This window comes from Passer montanus, unplaced genomic scaffold (assembly GCF_014805655.1).
Source record: "Passer montanus isolate IOZ18808 unplaced genomic scaffold, ASM1480565v1 scaffold41, whole genome shotgun sequence".
In the NCBI taxonomy this organism is placed as follows: Eukaryota; Metazoa; Chordata; class Aves; order Passeriformes; family Passeridae; genus Passer; species Passer montanus.
The window spans coordinates 276,006-298,003 of NW_024368930.1; the positions used below are offsets into that span (position 1 = coordinate 276,006).

A 21,998-nucleotide genomic window follows, 5' to 3' on the forward strand; every position below is an offset into this window, starting at 1 on the left:
TGTCTTTTGAATTACACTCATGAAGTGTATGAGTATTTCACTGCTCATACACTGATTCCACAAGCTAGTCTCAATTTGACTGAAGCACAGACTTCACCATACTCCATCACACACCTCTGCTGTACAACTGTGGAGCTCTTTTTTCAGGGATACAACTTCATAAAACTAAAATCATCAGAGCCCTCCTTAGGGCATTTAGTAACAATTTACATGCTTAAGAAAAAATTATGAGGCACCCTAAATGCCAAAGAATTTTTGTCAGTTTTAAGAACAAAGGAATGTAGGCACATAAAGAGACAACAGAATGAGAGGAAAGAAAAAGAGGCAATACAAATTGCATGAGACTAAGTCCCCAAGAGAAACCAAGAAGGACTGTGCTCAAGCTGCAGGTGGGTATCTTGGACCCAGCCAGGGAATACAAGCACCATCAAACACACAGACACTGAGAAACTCAAACCCCTAGTATAGCTAGAACTACTGTCAAATGTCTCTTGATATAAAGATAGTAATTACTGCTATTCGGATCATTAACTACAGATCATAAAATAGTATTTTTTTCTCATTAAGCTCAAAGAGCACTAAACCTTTCAGAAACAATTCTGACAAAATAGCACATAAGTCTTAAGCAGATTTTAGAGACTACTTTTGCTGCTGTGGCAAACAAAAGGATCCCATTCCACTGACTCATGGCATTTAATGAAGCACGACTTTGATACAGCAAAAATAACCCAGGAATCCTGAAAGGAGATCTCCCAAAACCAGATGATCAGGCATATGCTCAGGCAGATAATATCTTGCAAATAGATTTCAGAAGCAGACTTTAAAAAACACCACCATCTGGACCAAATTTGCAATTCTATCCATAAATAAGAAGGGACAGCTTGTGGCACCACTGCAAGCATATTTATAAAGTGTGGGAATATCAGGCTGAGGCAAGAGTGCTAGTGGGAAATTCTGTCTATAGGAGCGAAAGACATAGCTGAACTACTAAGGAAGTGGAGTGAGGAAGCCACTTCTTAGCAAAAGAAAACTATCTAGGACAAAGACAAGAGAAAATGAGGCAGCTAAATGCCAAGAATTTAGAAAAAGATGAAGCCAGCAAGGTTCTGGAGATAAATTGTAACTTATGAACAAGGGTAAAATTCATCTGACTGCACAGCAAACTTCCTTGCTACTATGGTGTTCCTGTGTACAGAGACAGCAGAGCCAGGCATGGAGGGAAAGCTGACAGTGTCTGGTTTCCCCAAGGAGAGCCCAGAAAGAGAATTTCAATGTACAACTGAAAATGGTCCAGTGATTTATATTTTTAAGAATCCAGGCAGACAAAGCACACTTATTCTTTTGACCCAAGTGAGTAGCCAGAAATGTGGGGGGGAATTACATGTTGTCCCAATTAGGAGGAGAAAATTCTTAAACAAGTTAGGTCATTTTGCTTCAAATGACAGAGGATATTAGTATCCTCACAGTCACATCACAAATTTATATTGTCATCTTCTGGATTGCCACAGCACTGTATTTTCAGGACATATTTAGAACCAGAAATGAAACAAATTACCTATAAAAAAAAGATGACTTAGGCAGTAATTTTACATTATTAGCATCATCCAAATGTGAAACACCCCCCAGTATCACAGGATGTCCCCCACACTATCTTTCCTACCACTGGTAACAGCCTCATAAAACTGGATTTCACATTTTTACTTCAGTGAAATGCATAGTCCCAAGATTACTTTTGTTTCACTTTTTCCTTAAAAGAAAAAAATAATCCACACTTTTTATGTGTCTTTAAGAATTTGTTCTGTTTTTAAATATGCTTGGCTTTTGGAGAAGTCAGGGTAAATAGTTTGGACACATTTAAGACACATTTACTTTGCTAAAAACTGGAGTGATTTAGGACTTAAACATCTCTTTTCTTGGTTATCCCTCTGCTGTTGGAAGCTACTGTCCCTGCTCTCAGCCAGTTTATGTGAGCTATTCCTCTGCCTCAGCATCATGTCAGCCTGCTCAGTTTGAGGGACCAAAGAAACACCTCAAACTAAACTTCCTAACTTTTCACTCAGATATATTAAAGAGCCCTCGCCAATTTCAGTGTGACCAAAAGGATAAGAGTTATTGACTACATAAAATCAGGTAACAGGAAATAATCAGTAAGGGAAGCTGGCTAACAGCTTTCGGTACGCTGCGACCCCCACGCGCATTTCTGAAGGAGCACAGCCAGGGCTGCCTGTGCCAACTGGCAGAGCACAGAGCAGCATACAGCCATGCTGGCCCAGCCTGGTGGCAAATCCAGACAGGGAAATATGGACTGGCTCCTTGCTTTTGGATACAAACACTCAGGGTACAAACAGGACAGGATATGAAGTAGCATGTCAGACAAACGGCTTTTCAGTCGCTTTTGAAGGGAATAGTAGACCTGTGTTCCCACCACTGAAGCAAATCTATACCTCCCTGGCATTTTATTTAATGAAGATTTGCATTATATGAAAAAATAGCAGGTTTTTCTCGGTTCATTTTGATGTTTTGCTGAAGAAACAGCCACTGTAACTGTAGAATTCGAAACCTGGAAAGCAGATATGAGCTGCTAAGAAGGAGCAGCTTCACCTAACATTAAGCATCACACTCTTTATGCAAGAATACCCCACATAACTCTTCAGATTCTGCCAAGACTTCCAGCTCATGCATGCTTTAGTAGTTGCACCACACATCAATAGCTTATGCGTTTGGAGTCATCACTGCTATGTAAATTCATTGAGACTCTACTCAAATCAGTAATAGACAAGAATTCACCACAAAAAAAAACACCAAGAACTCTGTAATTCTTCTATTCTAGAAGGTACCTACCGTTAATAAACAGGCAAAGCACACACATGTACATACATACAGACTGCATGTGTGTGGTGTGGGAGGTACTATTCTGGCATCAGTTTTAGAAACTACAAACAGAAACACATAGAAAGCAGGAACCTGTTCCAAAGTAGCAGTACTTTACTGCCAAACAAGATTTTTAGGTAGGAGTGTGCAAGTATTCTAGCCAGGCCTCATTGCTTCTCTTCCTGGGTGTAAGCAGAGTGCAGACCCTCCTGCCCAGAGCATGCAGCCCCCAGGTCCATGGCAGGTGGGGACTTGCACATAACTCCTTTTGTTGTGCAGGTACAAACCCAACAGAATTTTGTTCCTCTGCTGTTGCAAACTCCTCCACTAATGCACAGAAATCAAATTTCAGAGATGTTGTAGAAGCATTAGCACTTCTGCATTCGTAATAATGCCTGCGAAGTTAAGTTTTTACATATACACACAGATTATAAAATCAACTGAATCTGAAATACATAAGACATTATTTTTCTAATCTGTTCTCTTGCCATCTTCTTTATGTCTTTGAGTATATAATTCTGTCATAAGCCAAATGACTGACAAACTTTACATGAAGGAAAAACATACTTTATTTCTCAGCAATTCATAACCTTCTGTTTATCACCTTGCAAGTCAAATACTAGAGTCCCCTTGGAAACAGTTATTTTATACTTAAATTGCTATAAAGGCAGCTCCAATTAAACCTGGCAGATGAAGAGTAAGGGCAGATGAATCCTCAAAAAAGCCGTTTTGTGCAGTAATACCAAAAATAACAAAAAAACTTGCTGCATAGACCTGAAGATTAAATTAACAACTTTTCAGCATTTTCCCTTAATCCTTAATTAGGAGACCTTTGTACAATTACTTTCGTCAAGTTCTGGACCATGGAAACTTGGAAACTAAATCAGCTGATTTTACAGTAGAAATACTGGTATCTTTTTTCTCTTACTAACATTCCTCTGCCCTTACCTATATCGTCTTCAAGAAGAGACAGAACATGGAGAAATGGTATTTCATTTCATCCTCTCCATCTCTCCCCTGAAATGTGTTTTTCCTGAAAACAACAACTTCTTCAATGGGTATCAAATATTGGTATCTGCAACATGCACACCTCGCACACATCTCAGTGCTCGTTAAAGAAATATGTGGAGAGAGAACATCCTGTAGCATTTCACCATATCTGAACTTCACACTTGAAACCAACCTGAAATTGATACACATATTTTCTCTTCCTTCCCCCTCATTTCTGCAAACATAATAACTGCACCAACAAGGACAAGGTGTGATAGAAGGATTGCCTCACCAAGAATGAGCGCCTTTTTCAGAAGTGCTCTTAAGGATATGTACATATAATGAAGCACCAAACTTTTTTCTTCCAGGTATTCCAAAGCAGATCATCCATTTGGAGAGGCATCCCAGAAATCACATGAAGAATGTGCAGGATATCATGCTGAGTGTCTGGGACTGTGTGTCCTACCCAAAAGCTTCTAAAGGCAGGAGAGTTGCCCCAGAAAAACAGACAAGTTTGACAACTGAATATCATAGTACCTAGACGCACAACAGACAGGGAGATTTCTATCTAGCTCCTGTCACCGCCTGATGTTTAGACTGCTGGAAGAGACTTTCTCTTTAAGAAAAGATTTGTAAAATGATGAGGAAGACAGAAGTTATTAACTTAGACAAATTCCACTTAAATGCACATTACAGCAGACAGGTAATATGTCTCTAATGAGAAGCTTTGCAATGAAAAAATTGTGAGATTTCTGTCACTGGTGCCAGAGCTGGGGTATCATTAAACAAAAAAGGATACTCAAGCACAAACTAATACCCATATTGAAAAAAAAAACAAAACAAAACAAAAAAAAAAACCCAAAAAAACCACACCAAAAAAAACAACCACCCCCAAACACATATGAAATTTGCTTTCACTTCATGCCGAAGTCTCAACCCTTCTGACCAATTCCACCAGCTCAGCTGAAACTTGCTTACACAGTAAATACAACAAAATAGCATAAGCCTAGAAAACAGAAGCAGACTAAGACAGCACGTTTCTCTTCCTCCTTTGAAACTGCCACTCAAATATCATCTGTATTTAACATTTCTTGTTTCCAAAAATCAAGGTAAGTGCCTAATCCTCAGCCACTCCAGCTGACATCTCCCAGCCAACTACAAACTGTTAATTAATGTGCATTTGGGCTAAGGACTGTGACTCTTATTTGCAAACTGATTTTTAAAAGACTGAAGCAATTTTTGTCCTTTATTCTGTTCCTTCCTCTCCTTAAGGTTAAACCTCTGTTTCTTACAAGACTGCATCTGTTGCTTAAACACTGCCCTCTACAACTCAACATTTAAGCATTTAAACAAACTACTGTAGTCTTTAATCTGCATTTGTACAGAAAGCTGCAGCAACTGAGGACAAACCCAGACACCCACTGGCACTATGGGACTTCACCTCCAAGCAGTGGGGCCAGGCAAACGGGCATGGCAATAACTGGCATGGTCACCTCACTTTAACATGCTTTCAAACATAAATCAAAGCTCTAAGCAGTAAGAGTGACATTGGTGGGAACATCTTCTGGCTTGGTCTACTGCACTCTAAGATAACTAAGTGAAATATGGATTCCAGGATAATGGCATATCACATACACCAGCATTTACAATTGCTTGCAATGGCCAATACTGAAATTACGATCTCAAATTATGCACAATATTAATGTTGTGTTCTACATCAACCAGTCCTGGTGGACCTTCACCTGTCCATCTCCTTTGAGCCACGCAACAGTGGCAGTGCCCTGCTCCAGCAGAAAGCTGAAAACACCACGTTCTCTTTTTTCTTTCCCCTTGTACAAAGGTACTTGCACCTCACCTCATGAACTGCTGGAGTGAAGCAGAACAGAAATAGATTGTGGGGATAGCAGAGAATTTGTGATGTGAGACACGAGACACAAGAGGATGCTGTAGTGGTGCAGAGATGCAGGACAGAGGAGAGCAGTCCAACCCCACCTCATGCTACAGTACCCACCAGACCAGGTGTCTCAGCAGGTCTTGGTTTTCTAGATAGATCACATCAGCCAGTGTACGAGAAAAGGCAAGTAGTGCTCCTATGAGGGCATTACTCCATCTCTCCACACACCACTCTTGCTCAAAATCTCACCAGTCTCTTCCATGAATGGTTCAACAGTCTCATGATCTGCAGAGATGTATCAGGCTACTTCTTTATTTTGGTACTGGTTAGTTTGAATAAAGTAGTCATGGCCTCTCAGAGTTAGAACGGGTGAGCAAAAATCTTTTTATATGAAAATAAGGAGAATTTTTAAGGACAACACCCAACAAGTATAGACTGAAGAGGTATCTTTAAAATGAATGAAAAGGAAGAAGGTGAAGCTTTAGAAGACCGGAATTGCACAGAGTGACACAAAATCTACCAAAAATAAATGCTCTTGTCCCAGGGGACAAGTTTCCATGGTGAATTTCAGGATTAAAATACTTGTTTAATTCACCCTCAAACTTCAAGTCTGAACCTTGGAGATAGAAAATTACAGAAGAAGAAACTTCCTTTCTGTGGCATCTCTGAAGTTCCAGCTCCTCACCAAGAAAAAGAAGTGCAGAGAAGGCACATAAGTGAAATGTTCTAGATATTGACTTTTGTAACATTTTTCAAAATTTCGCCTTGGATTCAACTTGGCATTAGACAATTTTACCTTGCTTGACCAGACTATTTTTTTCTAGTGAATGCAGGGGCATTCAAATCACTGTACAGCAGTACATTCAAACCACAGACATTTTCACTTTGTTTCTGTTTTTCTTAAAGCCTTTGTGCTCAATGTGTGCTTGACTGCAGAACTCAGGCTTGCACTTACTGCTTTAAAAAGTACTTCTGCATAGTGTTGAGAAGGATTTGTTTCAGCAGCTAGCACAGAAACAGACTAGGCAAGCATGAAACCAGATGTCCAAGTGTTTGCACTTGGACTTGCCGAGATTTTAGCATGAGCACAACTGTTCAGACAACTGCCACTGAGTAATTCTGAGACCTAACATAGCTTCTCTGTTTACATTTTTACTACTCCCTGAGAGTACTGGGAAAGTGCTGACTGGCAGTTCCTGAAGGGCCAAGACTTACATTCTACACCTTATGTTCACACAGGAACACTTTGGCAGGAAGACTCTCCCAGCACAGTCTCCTGCATCCAGCAGAGATACTCCCAGAAGGGAAAATTGTTAATGCCTCCCATCCCTGTGGATTTTTTGTTTGTGCACAGAGACTGCCTCTGGTTATGCCTAACAGTCCTCCTGGAATTGAGCTAAGACCACCACTTCATTGAGTGCTAACTGCCAAGGATGTGTCAGCTGGATGTCAGAAGACTGAATTGAAGAATTAACATTCTTGTTGCACTTTTTAACAAAAATATTCACATCGTTTACATGACATCTTTTGCTCAGCTTTTTCTCCTAAAGGAGGTAAGAAGTGGAGACAAGGCTCTGCTAGTTACTTCATTGGCACCCTTTGTACAACTCATTTCGCCTTTCTGCACCTCAGTTTCTCCATCTGCTAAATACTGGAAGTCTATTTTGAGAAGATCCAGCCAAAAAAAGTGCTGCATGAACCAGTATCTTTATTCTTAATGCACTTCACAATAAAATTTTCTTCTTCTTTAAGTGAAATAGTCTGAAAAGTTTCTTTCCACCGGATTGAGCTGGTTTTTGATACCATGCTGCCCCAGCAGCTCACCAAGAGCCACATTAAAAGAGAACTGAAGTCATGCAGCCTTGCCTCCACACACTACCTGGACATGGTAACTGCTGCCACTGCAATTTAATTCTTGCTTGCTGTTTGCAAATTTCAGTTCCTCTGTAAAAAATTTGATTCATACTTTACTTTCCAAATATTGTGGCTTTTCTTGTGCAACTGCTTAAGAAAGATGGCCTGCATTGTGCAAAAGGATCTCTTATGACACAGCGCATGCACAGTATAACAGACAAAACCCATTAAGAGCCTGGCTGTTCTTTCTAGCTTTATTTCATGTCAAGATGCATATTAGCTGTTTTTCAATAGCGGTCACAGTGGAAATACCAGATGTACCTTGCTGTTCATCGTTCACATTCTATAAGCAGAAGGGGCTGATACTGCAAGGTGACAGGCACGTGCTAGAACTGGCTGAGCTTTCCCAGCTCCTCCTGGCTTCTGCACCCCTCAGGATGAAGTCTGTAGAGGCAGCAGAATCCCCAAAAGGCACTCTGCCAGACATCATGCAAAACAGAGTATCACCGCACATATTCCTTCTTTTTTGGTTTTCCTCTGCTACTTGGTATAACTGCAGAAAACTTCCAGCACCCTTCACCAACAGGTCGCTCCATAAAGCAAGTTTCATCGGCTTGATCTGTTCACCATGCCAAAAATCAAGATGAAGCCAAGCACACTTAGAGAAAGAAAGGCTTGCTTAACAGTCAAGAAGAGAAAAACACACATTTCTTCAGGGACTGTTTTGCTCACTAAGTAATTGCCACATTTGGCAAACATACAAAAAACCCAACCCAAACCAACAACGAAAATCAAAGCAAAGTAATAAAAACTGTGCATAAGTGTTAATTTATAACAACAGGAACTGTCCACAGCTGATTTTTTCAAAGAACCACCACAGCTAATAAATAGCAAAAGATCCTGTAAGGATGTCATATGTCCTAGTGACCTGTTCTAACCACGGAAGTATTTACTTCAATACAGAAGTATTCATATGTGCTTCTTTTTGACTCCTTCCATTAATCTAAAACCAATACTCTTTCCCATTGTGTTTAGTTCAAAAGCCTGGACTATACTTTCAATTCAGTGGTCCAATTTTGTTTCTAAATGCTTTTTGCTCTTGTTCCCTAACTTCTAAGCACAGTTATTCTGGCAAATGCTTCTTCTAAGTGTTGAAGAATGAATGCACAGAAGTGAAAAAAGCCATCCACAGTAAGATTTTCTGTCCTTGCACAAGGCCTTAGCAGTCATTGAAAAGAAAGGCAGAAGCAAGCAAGAACATGGAAGCAATGTCACAGCCAGAGGACTGAATACAGCACAACCCTGGGAGTTCAGTGCTGGCAAAGTTGAAGGCCTGCTCAGTAAAAAGCCCAGCAAAACAGATACTGCAACACTCAATGCAATGTATTTCACATCCTCTCTACCATTTAATGACTAGGTTAAAAACTCCCACAGTACTTTTCTCTGGTACTTAATTGGTAAATCTCACTTTTCAACTATACCTCCCAAAAATACTGTCTTTGGTCCATATAGCCCGTTACTTACTTAGTGACAAGTTTTCAGAACACGTTCTCCTTGTGTGAACAGATGACTTGTGCCAGCACAGAGGATGGGATGTGTAATTGTAACAGTGGTAGTTTCCCACATACATTTTTAAGAGCCAACAAAGGAGACAAACTCAGTGAAGAGTGTCTCCCCAGTATGCATCTCTCATTTTCCTGTCAAGGGATGATGCCTCTGACAAACCAGTGCTCAAAGCAAATGCACACTTCTGCGCCTCTTTGGAAAACTTCCCCCACTGTTCTGCCCTTACTGCCTTGTCAACACCCTCTCCTCACAAACAGCTGCTTCCCACCTGAACTGACTTCTGAGCACAGTTTCAGTAATACAACAAACAGAACTACCAGCACCCAGAGGGATATGAGCTAAAAAATTATATGCAAGTGTCCAGTGATTATCATTTGAAGCCTTTCATTTTTTTCAATAAAAAGGGAAGTAAATAAAAGAGAAATGATCTCACCTTCATATGAAGGACCAAAGTACCTTCAGTCAACAGCACCTCAGCTGACAACTGTCAATGCTGACAATGAATTAGGTAATTAACATCCAGATCCTTTTCACACTGTCCTGAAGTAGTTGACAGCCATTCAAACTGTATTTCCTTTCTGTCTCCTCCTCCACAGATTAAACAAAATAAAAAATCCCAAGTAATGATGGCAAGTCAGTAATGGCAAAAATCGAAGGAAGGCTTATAAAACATATTTCTAGCATTTCTGACCTGGCACCTAGAACTTTCACATAATAACAAAGCATCAGAAGTAAAACCATCCACATCAGCACTCTCAAGGAAAAGCTAGCACTGGGTCTGGGTGTGAGCTCCAATCTACCAGAATCCCTCTTCAGCACTGAGCGCCAGAGCCTGGGGTGGGACCTGGGCCATGCCTCCACTGCTGAGCCCACAGAGCCAGGACAAGTGCCTGAGCCTTGCAGCTCTGGGAGAAAACTGGGAGGGTGTTTCTGGCATGCTCTGGCCTGGGCCTAGCAGCATTCTCCCAAACAATTGTCAGGCATGGTGCCAGTCAGGGTAGGCCAAGGACCATTCCCAGTAGGCAGTGTGAATGCAGCCATCCTGCTTGGAGACTCGGAGCTCAGCACTACAAGACAGCACCAGATCACGCCAGACAGCCACAGGGCCAAAGAGTAAAGCCTGGCACTGTTTTGTTTACTACATTTGTAGCCCAAGTCTCTTGCTCAACAATACAGGGCATTAACCACTGATCAGGTCTAATAACACAGATCAACTTTTGCACCCATGCCTTCTCCTCTGTGACCTACATATTTAAATAGCACACAGCCTACTCATGTATATCTACATTAAGCTTGTCTATTTTTCCCACAACATGGATTAAGAATCAGGTTTGAGAGTCCTAAAAACTTTCACAGCCTTCCATTACTGCTGCTTCATACAAAACAGAAGAGGCTTCTTTAGCCACCTAGTGATGAGGTTAACAGCCAAGGCTCTCTGTGAGGTGATGCAATTCAAAGCAGTTGCCAGATTAGACAGAAAGTCCCATGGGACCAGAGACTTTGCTATGTAGCTGAAACCCACCCACCTATCTGAGATAAGAATTTGCATTTTAGTGAATTCTTATCAAGAGTCTGCCACCTAAGCAAGGCCCTTCACCAGTGACACACACACTTTGAATATCAGGGAACTCCTCTCATTGTCAGCTTCCTCAGCATCCAAAATAATCCTGAATGCAACCTTTTGTGTTTCCCCCTCTTTCCTGACAAGTATTTCCCTCATGTATCCCATGACAAGTTGTTCCAAATTACCCAAACCATGCTAGGATGCCAGAAGCATGAGCAGGCAAAATTTTCAAGACAGAAGTGTTACGACTAATGTGGTTTACTGTAGATAAAAGGTGTAAGAGGGTATGGATGATGTTGTTAGGCTTTTTGTCTAAATCTAAGCCCATTTTGTCAACAAAGGTAGTAAACATCTGGTAGACATCCAGCAAAATGAGTCTCATGGGTTTAAAGCTGATTCTTGGTAAATTGCTCAGATCCCAAACATGAGCATCACTCCTTGGTGGCAAGCTCAGCAGTCAGTAACACTGGTGCAAACAACCTCTCTGCAGAAGAGGTGTTCTCAGGGAAGGGGGGCAAGCAGTGTGCCTCTCAGGCATCAGCATTTGCTCATTCTGACACCCTGGGCCAAGACACGTCAGCAGAAAGGATGTGGGTTTGGTGTCACTGGCAGCAGGCTCTGGTTCATAACTAAACCAGCAGCCTGATTTGTGCAAGCCAGACTCCTTGCCCAATCACATCAAGTTCCACACAAAAAACATACACTCAAACAGTTCCTAACATATGCTTGAGGCAGGAGCCCTGGAAATGTTGGTCCTACCCCTTAGCCAGCAGTAATTTAACAACTGACAAATCCACAGGGAATATATAAACAGCACTCTGCCTATCAGACTGTTTGCTCCTTCTTTTTTTTTTTTAATTGGAAGTGTATTACTGACCAAATATATTAAGACTAGTCTACAAAGATTTTTAAGGACTAAACAACTGCACTTGTTTATAAAAAAATGTGTCCTCATTTTAGATAAGCGAAGTGGTTCGGAAACCAACAAATGAACCTGTTGGCACCAGAAATGAACACAGCAAAACCAGAAGTACAAAATGAAAGGTTAAGAATGGTCACAAACTTTACTCCATGAGTCATGAGACATCAGATTAACTGCAACAAGATATTATTTGTATAGCTGATATGTTTCCATAAAAATAATTTTAGCAATGGGAATAGCTGAGAATACTGAGAATGACCCAGTATCCTCACGTGAACCTAAATGTTCCTGTAACTCAGTTCCACAGTCCCATTATCTCTTGCCAGCTTTTAAATATCAGGATTTAGAAATCTATGGCCCTCTCTGCAACTCACAGATACATGACATGAAATTGTCACTATTTCCAAAACTGTAGGAAGGGACATTGCCAGCTGTTTTTTGTGCTGATAGCACTGTGTGAAGTTCTTGTGCTGATAGCACTGAGTGAAAGGGCAGACAGGCCTAAGAACAGTAAATTCTGCCTTTCTGTCCCTAGGCTTGAAGTGGCCTATCAGAGCAACATTAAGGTTTGGGCACTCAGTATCTCCTGGCCTGACATATGGCATTCAGCTGTGTAAGCAAGGAGGAAGACTCATTAGGAAGGGTGAAGGAAGTGTTTTCTCATCACAGAGCTGTTTTCTCTTTTTCTGCTCTTGAGAGCTGCAGTTCAAAGGGAGCCAATGTCTCTTCACATGAATGGCACCTACAGAAGGGTGAAGGTGATATGCAGAAGTCAGGTGTTTTAACCAGACAGCCACCCTGAGGTTCTGCCCCAGTACAGATCCACTGCAGCTATCTATGTCTGCTACAGCTTGACTCAATGCCTGCAGAGGCAGTGTGAAAGCTTTAATCATGCCTGACTGGGTAATCAAGCAGGATTCTTCATCTGCAGCAATGTTTAAATCCAACACCTTGGTGTGATCTCAGGCATGTTGTTGGTGCAATCCCCAGTCCAAGCCTCAATTTGTGACACAGAAGGGAAAAGCAGTCAGTGTTCAGTCTAGATGAGATGGCTTTGCAAGAATTGCATTACTCCACAAGAAGTCTTTGTAACCAATTCAGAAACTGCATGGATGCTTATTTCAAGTCTTTTCTTGTCACTAAATGTACTCATTCCTGGTAACCAGGACAGGCTGCCATTTGCACAGGAATTTCAAGCATTATCAAAACCAAAAGATACATCACCACTTACATCTTAAACCACACTACAACTGTGCAAGGCCTTTACCGTTGCAGGCTGGAAATCCAGACAAAAACAGAAAAGGGATTCTACAGCTGGAAAGAAGACAGAAATTCATACAGTCTCTTTATACTTTCTTGTGAGTGCTTGAAGCAAACAATGAGCAGGCAACAGAAATAATTTCTTGAAAGCTTAATCTGTCCCAGACTCGTCTGGGTGCCCAAAGGCAGACAATATACTTGGGAGATCCTGCTTTTTTAAGCCTCAGGAACCCTCTGTGTCAGGTGCCTCTGGGAGTGTCAGGATGTGCACATAGGAAAGCTGGCCTGCAAACACATCACCCTCTACCCCTTAGGAGGGTTCAGTGTTGCACTTCAGGGCACTCCCCAGGAGTCTGAATGCCTGACTGCTCCCGTAAATGCTTCAGGCTGACACCTAATCCCAGTCTTGGGTATGAGCAATGAGTTGCTCCCAAATGCAGGTACAAAATCAGACAAACCTTTCTCTCCTGCGACAATAATACTCTGTATACTGTACAAAACCTGTAAGTAATCCACTGGCCTCACTTGGTACGGCTAAAGCCTTGGGAGTGCCTTGCACCTGATGTTTTGGACACTAGAGTTCAGGACACAAATAGATTAGATAATCCAGATAGCAGCACAAGAATTATCAGAAGTAAAATTAAATAGTTTTTGAGAAAGAAAATTGAACAATTTGACAATTTAGCATAATCTGAAGCAAAATATGAAAACATTCTTGAAATATTTAAGGGAGTGATGCAAAGGAAAAAAGAGCACTGAAAAGATTAGACATTATGTTAGGCATTAAGAAGACATCTCTAATACTAACGACATCTAAACAAAACACCAGGATAAACTATCAGAAATTAAAATCTTTCCATATCAGAACATCATGGGATGGTTTGTCAAGATTCTCTCCAAGGCTACTTTTCATGATTCTATGATACAATGCAAAATTGAAGAATTACATTTCTCCCTCCTGCAAACCAGTACTCCTGCCTATGGCAGAAACACTGTGTGCCCTAGGGAGTGGAAAATTATCTAAGCTTTTAGACTTTTTTGCTTCCTGTATTTAGGGACAAGCAAGTTTCCCACAATGGGTATCTGTCTGCTTCCTGCAAATATCAGCTGAAACTGTTGCAAAATCAAACATGCATCCAGCTATGTACCAAGCAACCCTCATACTCTGCTCTCTGTAATGCTGGTTCACTTTTCAATCTCCATGCTCTTTCCTACCAGAGCCCAGGGTCTTTGTCCCTCCCTTCCCTCAGCTCCCACAGCGCTATCGCAGGAGAGTTTTGCTGCAGAGGCACCAGCGTGGCTCTGGGAAAGCCCAAGGCAGCCAAGCACTCCCTCCTCCCTCAGACATCATGGCACATGTTCAAACTACTGGCATGCCTGAAATGAGAGGGAGGGACAAACGGCAAAACGGCTGATTGATCACAGCACAGCAACCAAGAGGAGGGAGAGATGCAGAGCCAGAAAGAGGTCAGACACCTCATTCCAAAGGATGTAACAAGACCAAAGCAGGTCTGAGATAAAGGGTAAAAAGGGTCAGATGCACACCAAGCTGGAACGAGTTAAGGGAAGCAAAGAGAAATTAGTTTCTCACCTGTATGGCAGTAAACTGGTGAAACTACACATGCAATTTATTTATATTTTCTCAACATGGAAATTCTGTGAGAGTGCAAAAAGAATAAATACCTTCTTTCACACAAAAACCTGCTGTACTCCTATGTAACTCATTCGTAAAGCCTCACTGCAAAAGGCATGGGCTCAGCACACTATTTTCAAAGCAACACACTAAGCTCATACAGCTCAGAGCAGGAGAGAACCTCAGTATTCTGGATCCTCCAGCCCTGATCTTAGACCCGTGGCTGTAAACTGGGCTCTAGACCACAGGCTCAGATGAATAAATATTTTCAGAGCTTTCACTTTGCTTTGTTTTGCTTTTCAGTGTCTCACTTTTGCTTCATCTTTCTATATCCACACTGTTTTCTTCACTTTCTTTCTTTGTATCTGGGGCAAAAAAACCTTTTGCCCCAGATACAAACAAGAAAGAATGCTGCATTTCAGCCTTTAGTTGCTGATTTTGCACTACACTTGGTCTAAACAGAGAACTCTAGTAGCGGAATTGCCTACCCCAAATTCAAGAGTCAAAACAAAAGCCCCTAAAAACTCAGAAGCATTTTAATTTTGCTAATGTTCTATCTTCAATGCGTGCTTTACAACCAGAAGAGCTACAAACATGTAATTTAAAATTAAATCTGTGATCTTCCTCAATTTACATACATCAGGAACCAGACTTAAAAAAAAAAAAAACCCAAATCCAAAAAACAACAAAGCTCTGTGACTTTAAATACATCTTGATCATTTGCAGTTCTAACAACTGGCTGTAGGTGACCAACTGACCAAAAATAACAGATCAGCAAAGGTAATTTAGATCACTTCCAAACAATTTCCTTTCCCATCGCCTTCCTCTCCCCCAAATGCTCTTTTAGCTGTCTCATAATAAAGGAGCAACATTACCCAAACCATATGGCTCCCCTTCGAGAATCAGCATATATCTGTATCTACTGAGGGTGAACAGGCAGAGAACAGGGTAGGACAGGAAACCACAGCTCACAGCTGAGACAAATGGTCTGTTTGCTACTCTGTTAGAGCACCAGAGCCTCATCTTGGATGCAAACAAGATTGTGAAATAGAAAGGGAAGGGGGGGGGGAAGACCAAACAAAGCCTGTGATGCTTATCATGTTTCAAGACGGGTGGAGTGCAAAACCCAGAGACAGATCAATTACACCTACAAAGCAAGCAAGAAAGAGGAGCAAAACATAAATATTTTGAGTCTGCAGGATGTGGGCTAATTTATCTGATGGCACACGTCCTAATATGACATTTATACAATTGATAGGATTGAAGAGGACTTCTAGTTTTCATACAAAAATAAAGGAATGCATGATACTAAAACCTAAAAACAGTATTGGTACAATTACTTATCCAATTTGATACCTATCTGATAACAATTCACCTTTCCTACTGTTTTCACGCCTACACAGAACAAACAGCAATTGCTCAAGCTAAAAGTACATCCTGTCATTCTGACATTAAAATTTACAAGTTGGTGTTTTGTCTCCGGAAAGATGAAAGAGACATATATATACAATGTAGAGAACAATTTGGCTTTATATATTTTTAATTATCTAAGCTGCGGGAGCTGCATGTGCAGGTTTGAGCTGAATGTTCAGTGAAATAAATTAACATGGGGGAAAAAAGTGATGCAACAAAATACCTACCACTGCAACCCAGTGTACTGGATAACTACTGCTCCAACACTTCCACATGTAATTCATGATTATATCTACAAAATGGTAAAAAAAACCCTTTTAAAAATCTGACCGCTAACTGCTGTGTATTCACTATTTCATCTATTTTTAGAATGATGGTCAACAAGTATGTCTGAAATTGCTCAGGGCTCCTGTGTCTCCTTACTTGAGATCTGGTCTTTAATTACTGCAATATTAGTATCAGATTTGACTGGGTTTCTATGGAATGACCATGCAACAGTCAAACACACCACAACCTTTCTTTCCCCAACAAACTGTGCATTACTTCTTTGTACCAACTGACACTCCAAGCAAGAACAGCTCCGTAGAGCTGGCTGAGCCTGAGGGCTGCACCCTGCAGACACTGCACCTCCAGCAGTGCCCTGGCAGCCCCACATTCCTGCACAGGACTGCATGCCACCTGACAGATCCTGGCATTTATCCAGCAGGTCACTCAAACTAAATTATCACCTGGTATGATTCCATCACACAAAACAGAAGTATTTACAAAACATAAATATAAACACTTCTATATATGTTACAGCGATAAAAGAGGCTAAACGATTAATTGAATCTTAAAGCTTGGAGACTGGAAATCCTTATAGTTTATGATCACACCAGAGACAACAAAATTATCTGTCTTTATGCCTTTGAAGTTTATCTTACTCCTGAAACTTTTACCTAAGTTCCAGTAGGTTCTGACAATTTTCCACTTTGCTTCTTCTGTGATCAGTAGTTCTTTAATGATGTTAGCAGCAGTACATTTCCATCTGCTTCATGCAGTTCTCCCTGATGCTTAAAAAGTTTGGCTGTGTAATGAGCCTTTACTAGCACAGCCAGTAACACAGCTGCATAACTGCAGTATTGCCTATTAATACTCCTGAGTTACACAGCATTTGTCAAGAATAATTCCACAACTAGCAATACCATCCCTGACTAACAAAATGGCAAATAAAACAGGACACAATATTGTGTGCGTATATTTGTAACTAAATCAGTAACTTCAGGTCATCAGCTGTGAGCTGGTAGAAGAGAGTTTTCCCTTCTCCTTCCTTATTTAAGGAAATGTCTAGGACAGCTAGGACTATTGAAATAATGGTATACCTATAGTATCATATCTCTATTATATTACAATTTAATATAAAATCCAGACTCTGTTTTTAAAAAAACAGTTGTATCCCTTGGAATCGATCATCTCATCTTGTAAGATGTGGAACAAACCATGGGGTAAAGCTATTGGGTTTCATTCTCTCTGCGATTATGATACATTACACTATAATAGATAATACACACTAAGAGATATATTATATATATACACACACAGATAATACAAGTACCAAGAGGAGTACAGGAAACTAAACAGGAGCTAAACTGACCAGGAAATGTCCAAATAAAATAAAATAAAATTACTACAAATCACATACAAATTGAAAAATGATGGGACATCCAAGTTAAATTTGCAGATATAACTCCATTTGTCAAAATTACTTTAGGTATAAAACATAACAGATTCTAGAGACTATTTTATTTAAATAAATAAACATCTTTAGCATTTTCATTAAATGAGTACACTACTCAAAATATTTTTAGCAGTGACTAACAATTTTTATTGTAAGAAAACAGAACTCTATGTTCTATCACTTTATTTATTTAATTATAACTTTAATTATGTTTTATATTAAACTTTACATACTCAATTTATTAATTTATGAAAGCAAAATACAAACCACAATCTTTTAGACAAAGCAAATAAGGGCTGAGTCCTTATGCTAATAATGAACCTATTTTCCCCTGCATCTTAGTGGGAAAACATTTCTAAACATAGAAAAAGAAAAGAAAAAGGAAACCTTTCCTTAAACAGGATCACATATCCATCTCCTAATACGGATTAAAATACTGTAAGCAAACTGAGGTTGTTTTGATTCATTTGTAAATGCACAGTGGTAAATACTTACAAGATCCTAAATACTTAAGAGATTCTTGTACATTACCATGGAACACAGGAAGCTGCTGCTAGCAAGCAACTTCAGTGCTGTGAATAAACCCACAGAATTTAGCTGTTTGCTTTTTAAAACATTGTTTATTGAGAACACTTAATGAGGACTAGGGCTTCAATAGCAAATATTTAACCAAGAGCACAGATTCCCTCACATAAGCACAGCTGTCCCAGCCTACTTGGGGGAAATTCATTATGATGATAAAAGATATGAGCTTTAGCCTTCCTTTATTTAACCCAAACTATTGACATTTCTTAGGCAAAGGAACCCATACCCCACAGCTGTCTCATCTCCTTTTTGACAGGAACAAGTTTCCAGAAGATCGGGGTACTGCAGTTCTCCTGCACAAAACAGCAGTGTTTCTGTGCAGCCGAAATTACATGTGGATCCTATGGAGTACAAACCAGTTCAGTACAATGTACACTATGGACAAACAAGTAACCTTGCCCAGTCACACTGGAGCGTTAACCTGGTACATTACCCCAGGTAGGGGAACAGTTTATTTTGCACTGGGTAAGTGCTGCCCACACAGAACACGAGCTGGGGAGCAGAGATCCGGGGGCAGGAGGGGTGGCTCCTGAGCAGTGATGCCAGCACGCTCGGGAGAGCCAACAAACAGGAGTTACATGGCCTCCTGTGCGGTCAAGCACAGCTGAGAATACAGAGTCCCAGGGCTACAGCACTACTTTCATCAGGGTCCTAAAGCAAAACTTTTGGCCTATAACTGCATCTATTCCCAGTGATTATATAGATGATGTACTGCTTGTACGTTGTGTCGGCTGTCCAGTGTGACAAGTGGGGCAGAATTCTTTCCTGCATGCTGTCTTGTTAGAAGGATTAAGTTATGGCCATCCATATAATTTACACAGAAAATATTTCATGCTCCAAATTTTATTTTTAAATATTTCATCCCACTACTGCTCCTTTTACCCTCACATGCTGCAGTAGATCCTCATTCTCCTTTCCTTGGGGCTAACAACATTCAGCTATTAGAAAGCAGTTGTACAGAGATTCAGTTCATAAGATGTAGGTCAATGACTGAAGAAACTGACATTATTTAGGACAGCACATGAATATTTGACACGTGCATGAAGTTAAGCCTGGGTATGAATGCTGCTCTAAACTAAGGCCCAGAGATAAGAAAGATCCTATCCCTCAGTGCTTTATTCAAACATAATGACTAAAACACAAATTCCATAGCGGGGTAAAGCTGCACTTCCAGAACCAACACCACAAGATAATACTACAGCCACTCTACACCTGGTGGCAAAGTGCCCCAGAAGGACTCTAAGTGCCAGCAGTGCCAGCCAAGACCTCAACGAGTGTGCTCCATCAGGATCTTCTGCCATTACCTAGGGCATATTACTCACTACTGCTCTAATGAAAACCGCCAAGTTAACAAACACAAATAAATAAAAGACCTGTTTTGTTTTCTTAATACATTAAAATCCTATTTAGCTAGCATTGTGAATACATTTAGCTCTAAGAACTGGAATCAAAAATACATGTAGCTTGAATCTACATTCTAGCCTGCAGCTAGCAAAATCTCAAATTCAGTACTTAGGACAGAGGAGTTTTCTGAGGGATTTTGGTTTTGTTTTGTCTGTAGGGTGGGGCTCTTCTATATCTTAGAAGAAAACCTCCTCGCACTGAGACAGAACCACAGTTCTAAATGAAGCTAACTGGCACTTCAGTTGGAAAACTCAAATTAAAGGCTCGGAGTTCAATTACTGGAGAGAGAAGAGGAGGGTTCAAGTAGAGACTAGTTCATAAAGCAACCACATCCCTGTCATTTATCTTTTACACTAGACAGTTTGCCACTTCAGTGAATCTGAAAAACACTGAAGACAAACTGATTTTAAAAAACAAACAAAAAAAAAAATCCTGCCAGAAGGACGGGTCAAAAGGGGCCCAGGGTCTAAGCACTTTTAGATGAAACCAGAGTCTAGTCTTTATCTAGAAAAACACCAGAAATAATTTCTGCCCTTTTAGAAACAACCTTTTAGAAATCTCTGCAGAGACTTCATTTGCTTTGATTCTTGATCTCTGTGTGAACACTAGTTTATTCTTCTTTTTCATATACATATATCTGTTATCTAGTAACCGTTACTACAGGCTCTTCTAGTTATTTGCAGGAGTGTGGTGGTACACAGATGAATTTCACGTTTAGAACCTACATAGGAAAATGGAAATATACAGATGGATTTTTTCTTCTGAACTAGCCCGTCAATAATTTCAGAGGCGGGTATAATTGCTTCCACATGCACAGACACACCCGGCACAATCACAAATTTATGTTTACCATTAAACAAAGATATATGTAGAGTATTTATTTATAAACAACTGATAGTAAAGGTAGGTTTTCCAAGTGAGTGCAAAAGCAACTTCTGAACAACAACAACAACAACCAAAGCGACGAGGCATCCTGAGAGGAGACCCAGTCCTGGGTCCGTTCCTGCCGCCCCGCGGGGCCGGGAGCGCTGGAGGCCGGCGCTGCCCGCGCCGAGAGAGAGAACGTCGGCCCCGCCGGCCCCGCGCTGCCAGGCGGCCCCAGCTCCAGCCCCAGGCCTCTCCAACAGAAACTCCCTCCCCGCGGTGCACGGGCACGGGCACTCCCACAACTTGTGACCCGCCGCCCTCGCAGCCCCCGGCCCGCCGGGGGAGCCGCTCCGGGCCGTCCGCCCGGCCCCGCCGAGTCCCCGAGGGCGCTCCCCAGCCCGCGGTGCCACTCACCGACTGCAGGAAGCGGAGGGTCCCCACGTAGTCGCGCTCGGTGCTGAGGATCTCGTTGAGGACACAGAGGCGGAGGCGCAGCTGGCGGTCGGTGTCCTTGGGGCAGCCGGCGGGCTCGGCGGCGCCGGGGGCGCCGGGCGGCTGCGGCGGCGGCTCCATGGTGGCGGCGCGGGCCGGGCGCTCCGCTCCCCGCTCCCTCAGGAGCCCCCCATGGCCCCGCGGCCCTGCCTCGCCCGCGAGCGGGGGCGTTACAGGAGCCGGGCGCTGGGCGAAGCCCGGCTGCAGGACATGCCCGAGTAGCGGCGCGGCACCGCTGAATAGAGCGCGAAGGGAAGTCCCGGTGGCAGGGAGGGGGGGATGAGGGACGGGGCGGGCGCAGGCAGCGGAGCCCGGCCCCGGGGGCCGGCGGTGGGCAGCGGGGCGGAGCGAGAGCGAGGGCCGTATGGCTTTGTCATCTCTTGGTCCCGCACACCCTCGTAGTCGCCTGTCCTCGTTTCCACGTCCCGCACACCCTCATAGCCGCGTGTCCTCGTCTTCACGTCCCGCACACCCTCATAGGCGCGTGTCCTCCTCTTACGCGCATCGCCCCTCACGCGCATCGCCCCTCACGCGCAGCCCCTCACGCGCATCGCCCCTCACGCTCGCTCCCGCATCCCCTCCACATGCACTCCCTCAGCCCCGTGCGCTGCAGACCTCGCAGTCCTGGGCCTCTGTCCCCCTGCACTTCACAGTGAGCCGAGTTGCTGCACAGCCCGCACAGCCCGGTGACACGGCCCGCACGGCCCGCGCAGCGCGGCCGGACACGGGGCTCACGGCGCGGCACACGAGCGCGGCACAGCGCCATGAACAGCCCGCGGCGGCCCGCACGAGCAGGGTCTCGCCCCCAGCCCCACAGGCCCTGCCCGGCCCGTCGCTGCGGGGTCACACAGACACCTCCGTTGTCGCACAGGAATGCACGCAGCACAATAGACACAAAACAGAAACGAGGAATCAGGAACCCATGCCAGCAAAGAACAAATACAAAAAGCAGGTTTCATCGCTTTG

The 21,998-nt window shown here is 42.4% G+C and overlaps 1 protein-coding gene across 3 annotated transcripts in view; it reads right to left on the reverse strand.

Annotated features, from left to right (window-relative positions):
• Positions 1–21,466, reverse strand: part of PREX1 (phosphatidylinositol-3,4,5-trisphosphate dependent Rac exchange factor 1) — a 118,852-nt gene extending 97,386 nt beyond the window's left edge. For 2 of the 3 annotated variants that reach the window (XM_039719264.1, XM_039719265.1), the window contains exon 1: positions 20,955–21,465. In XM_039719264.1, coding sequence (XP_039575198.1) covers positions 20,955–21,113 — 159 coding nt within the window. In that variant the 5' untranslated portion in view covers positions 21,114–21,465. Of the gene's footprint in view, positions 1–20,954 lie in introns of all 3 variants that reach the window. The other variant, XM_039719266.1, reaches the window with a different exon arrangement.
• Between the last annotated feature and the right edge of the window lie 532 nt (positions 21,467–21,998).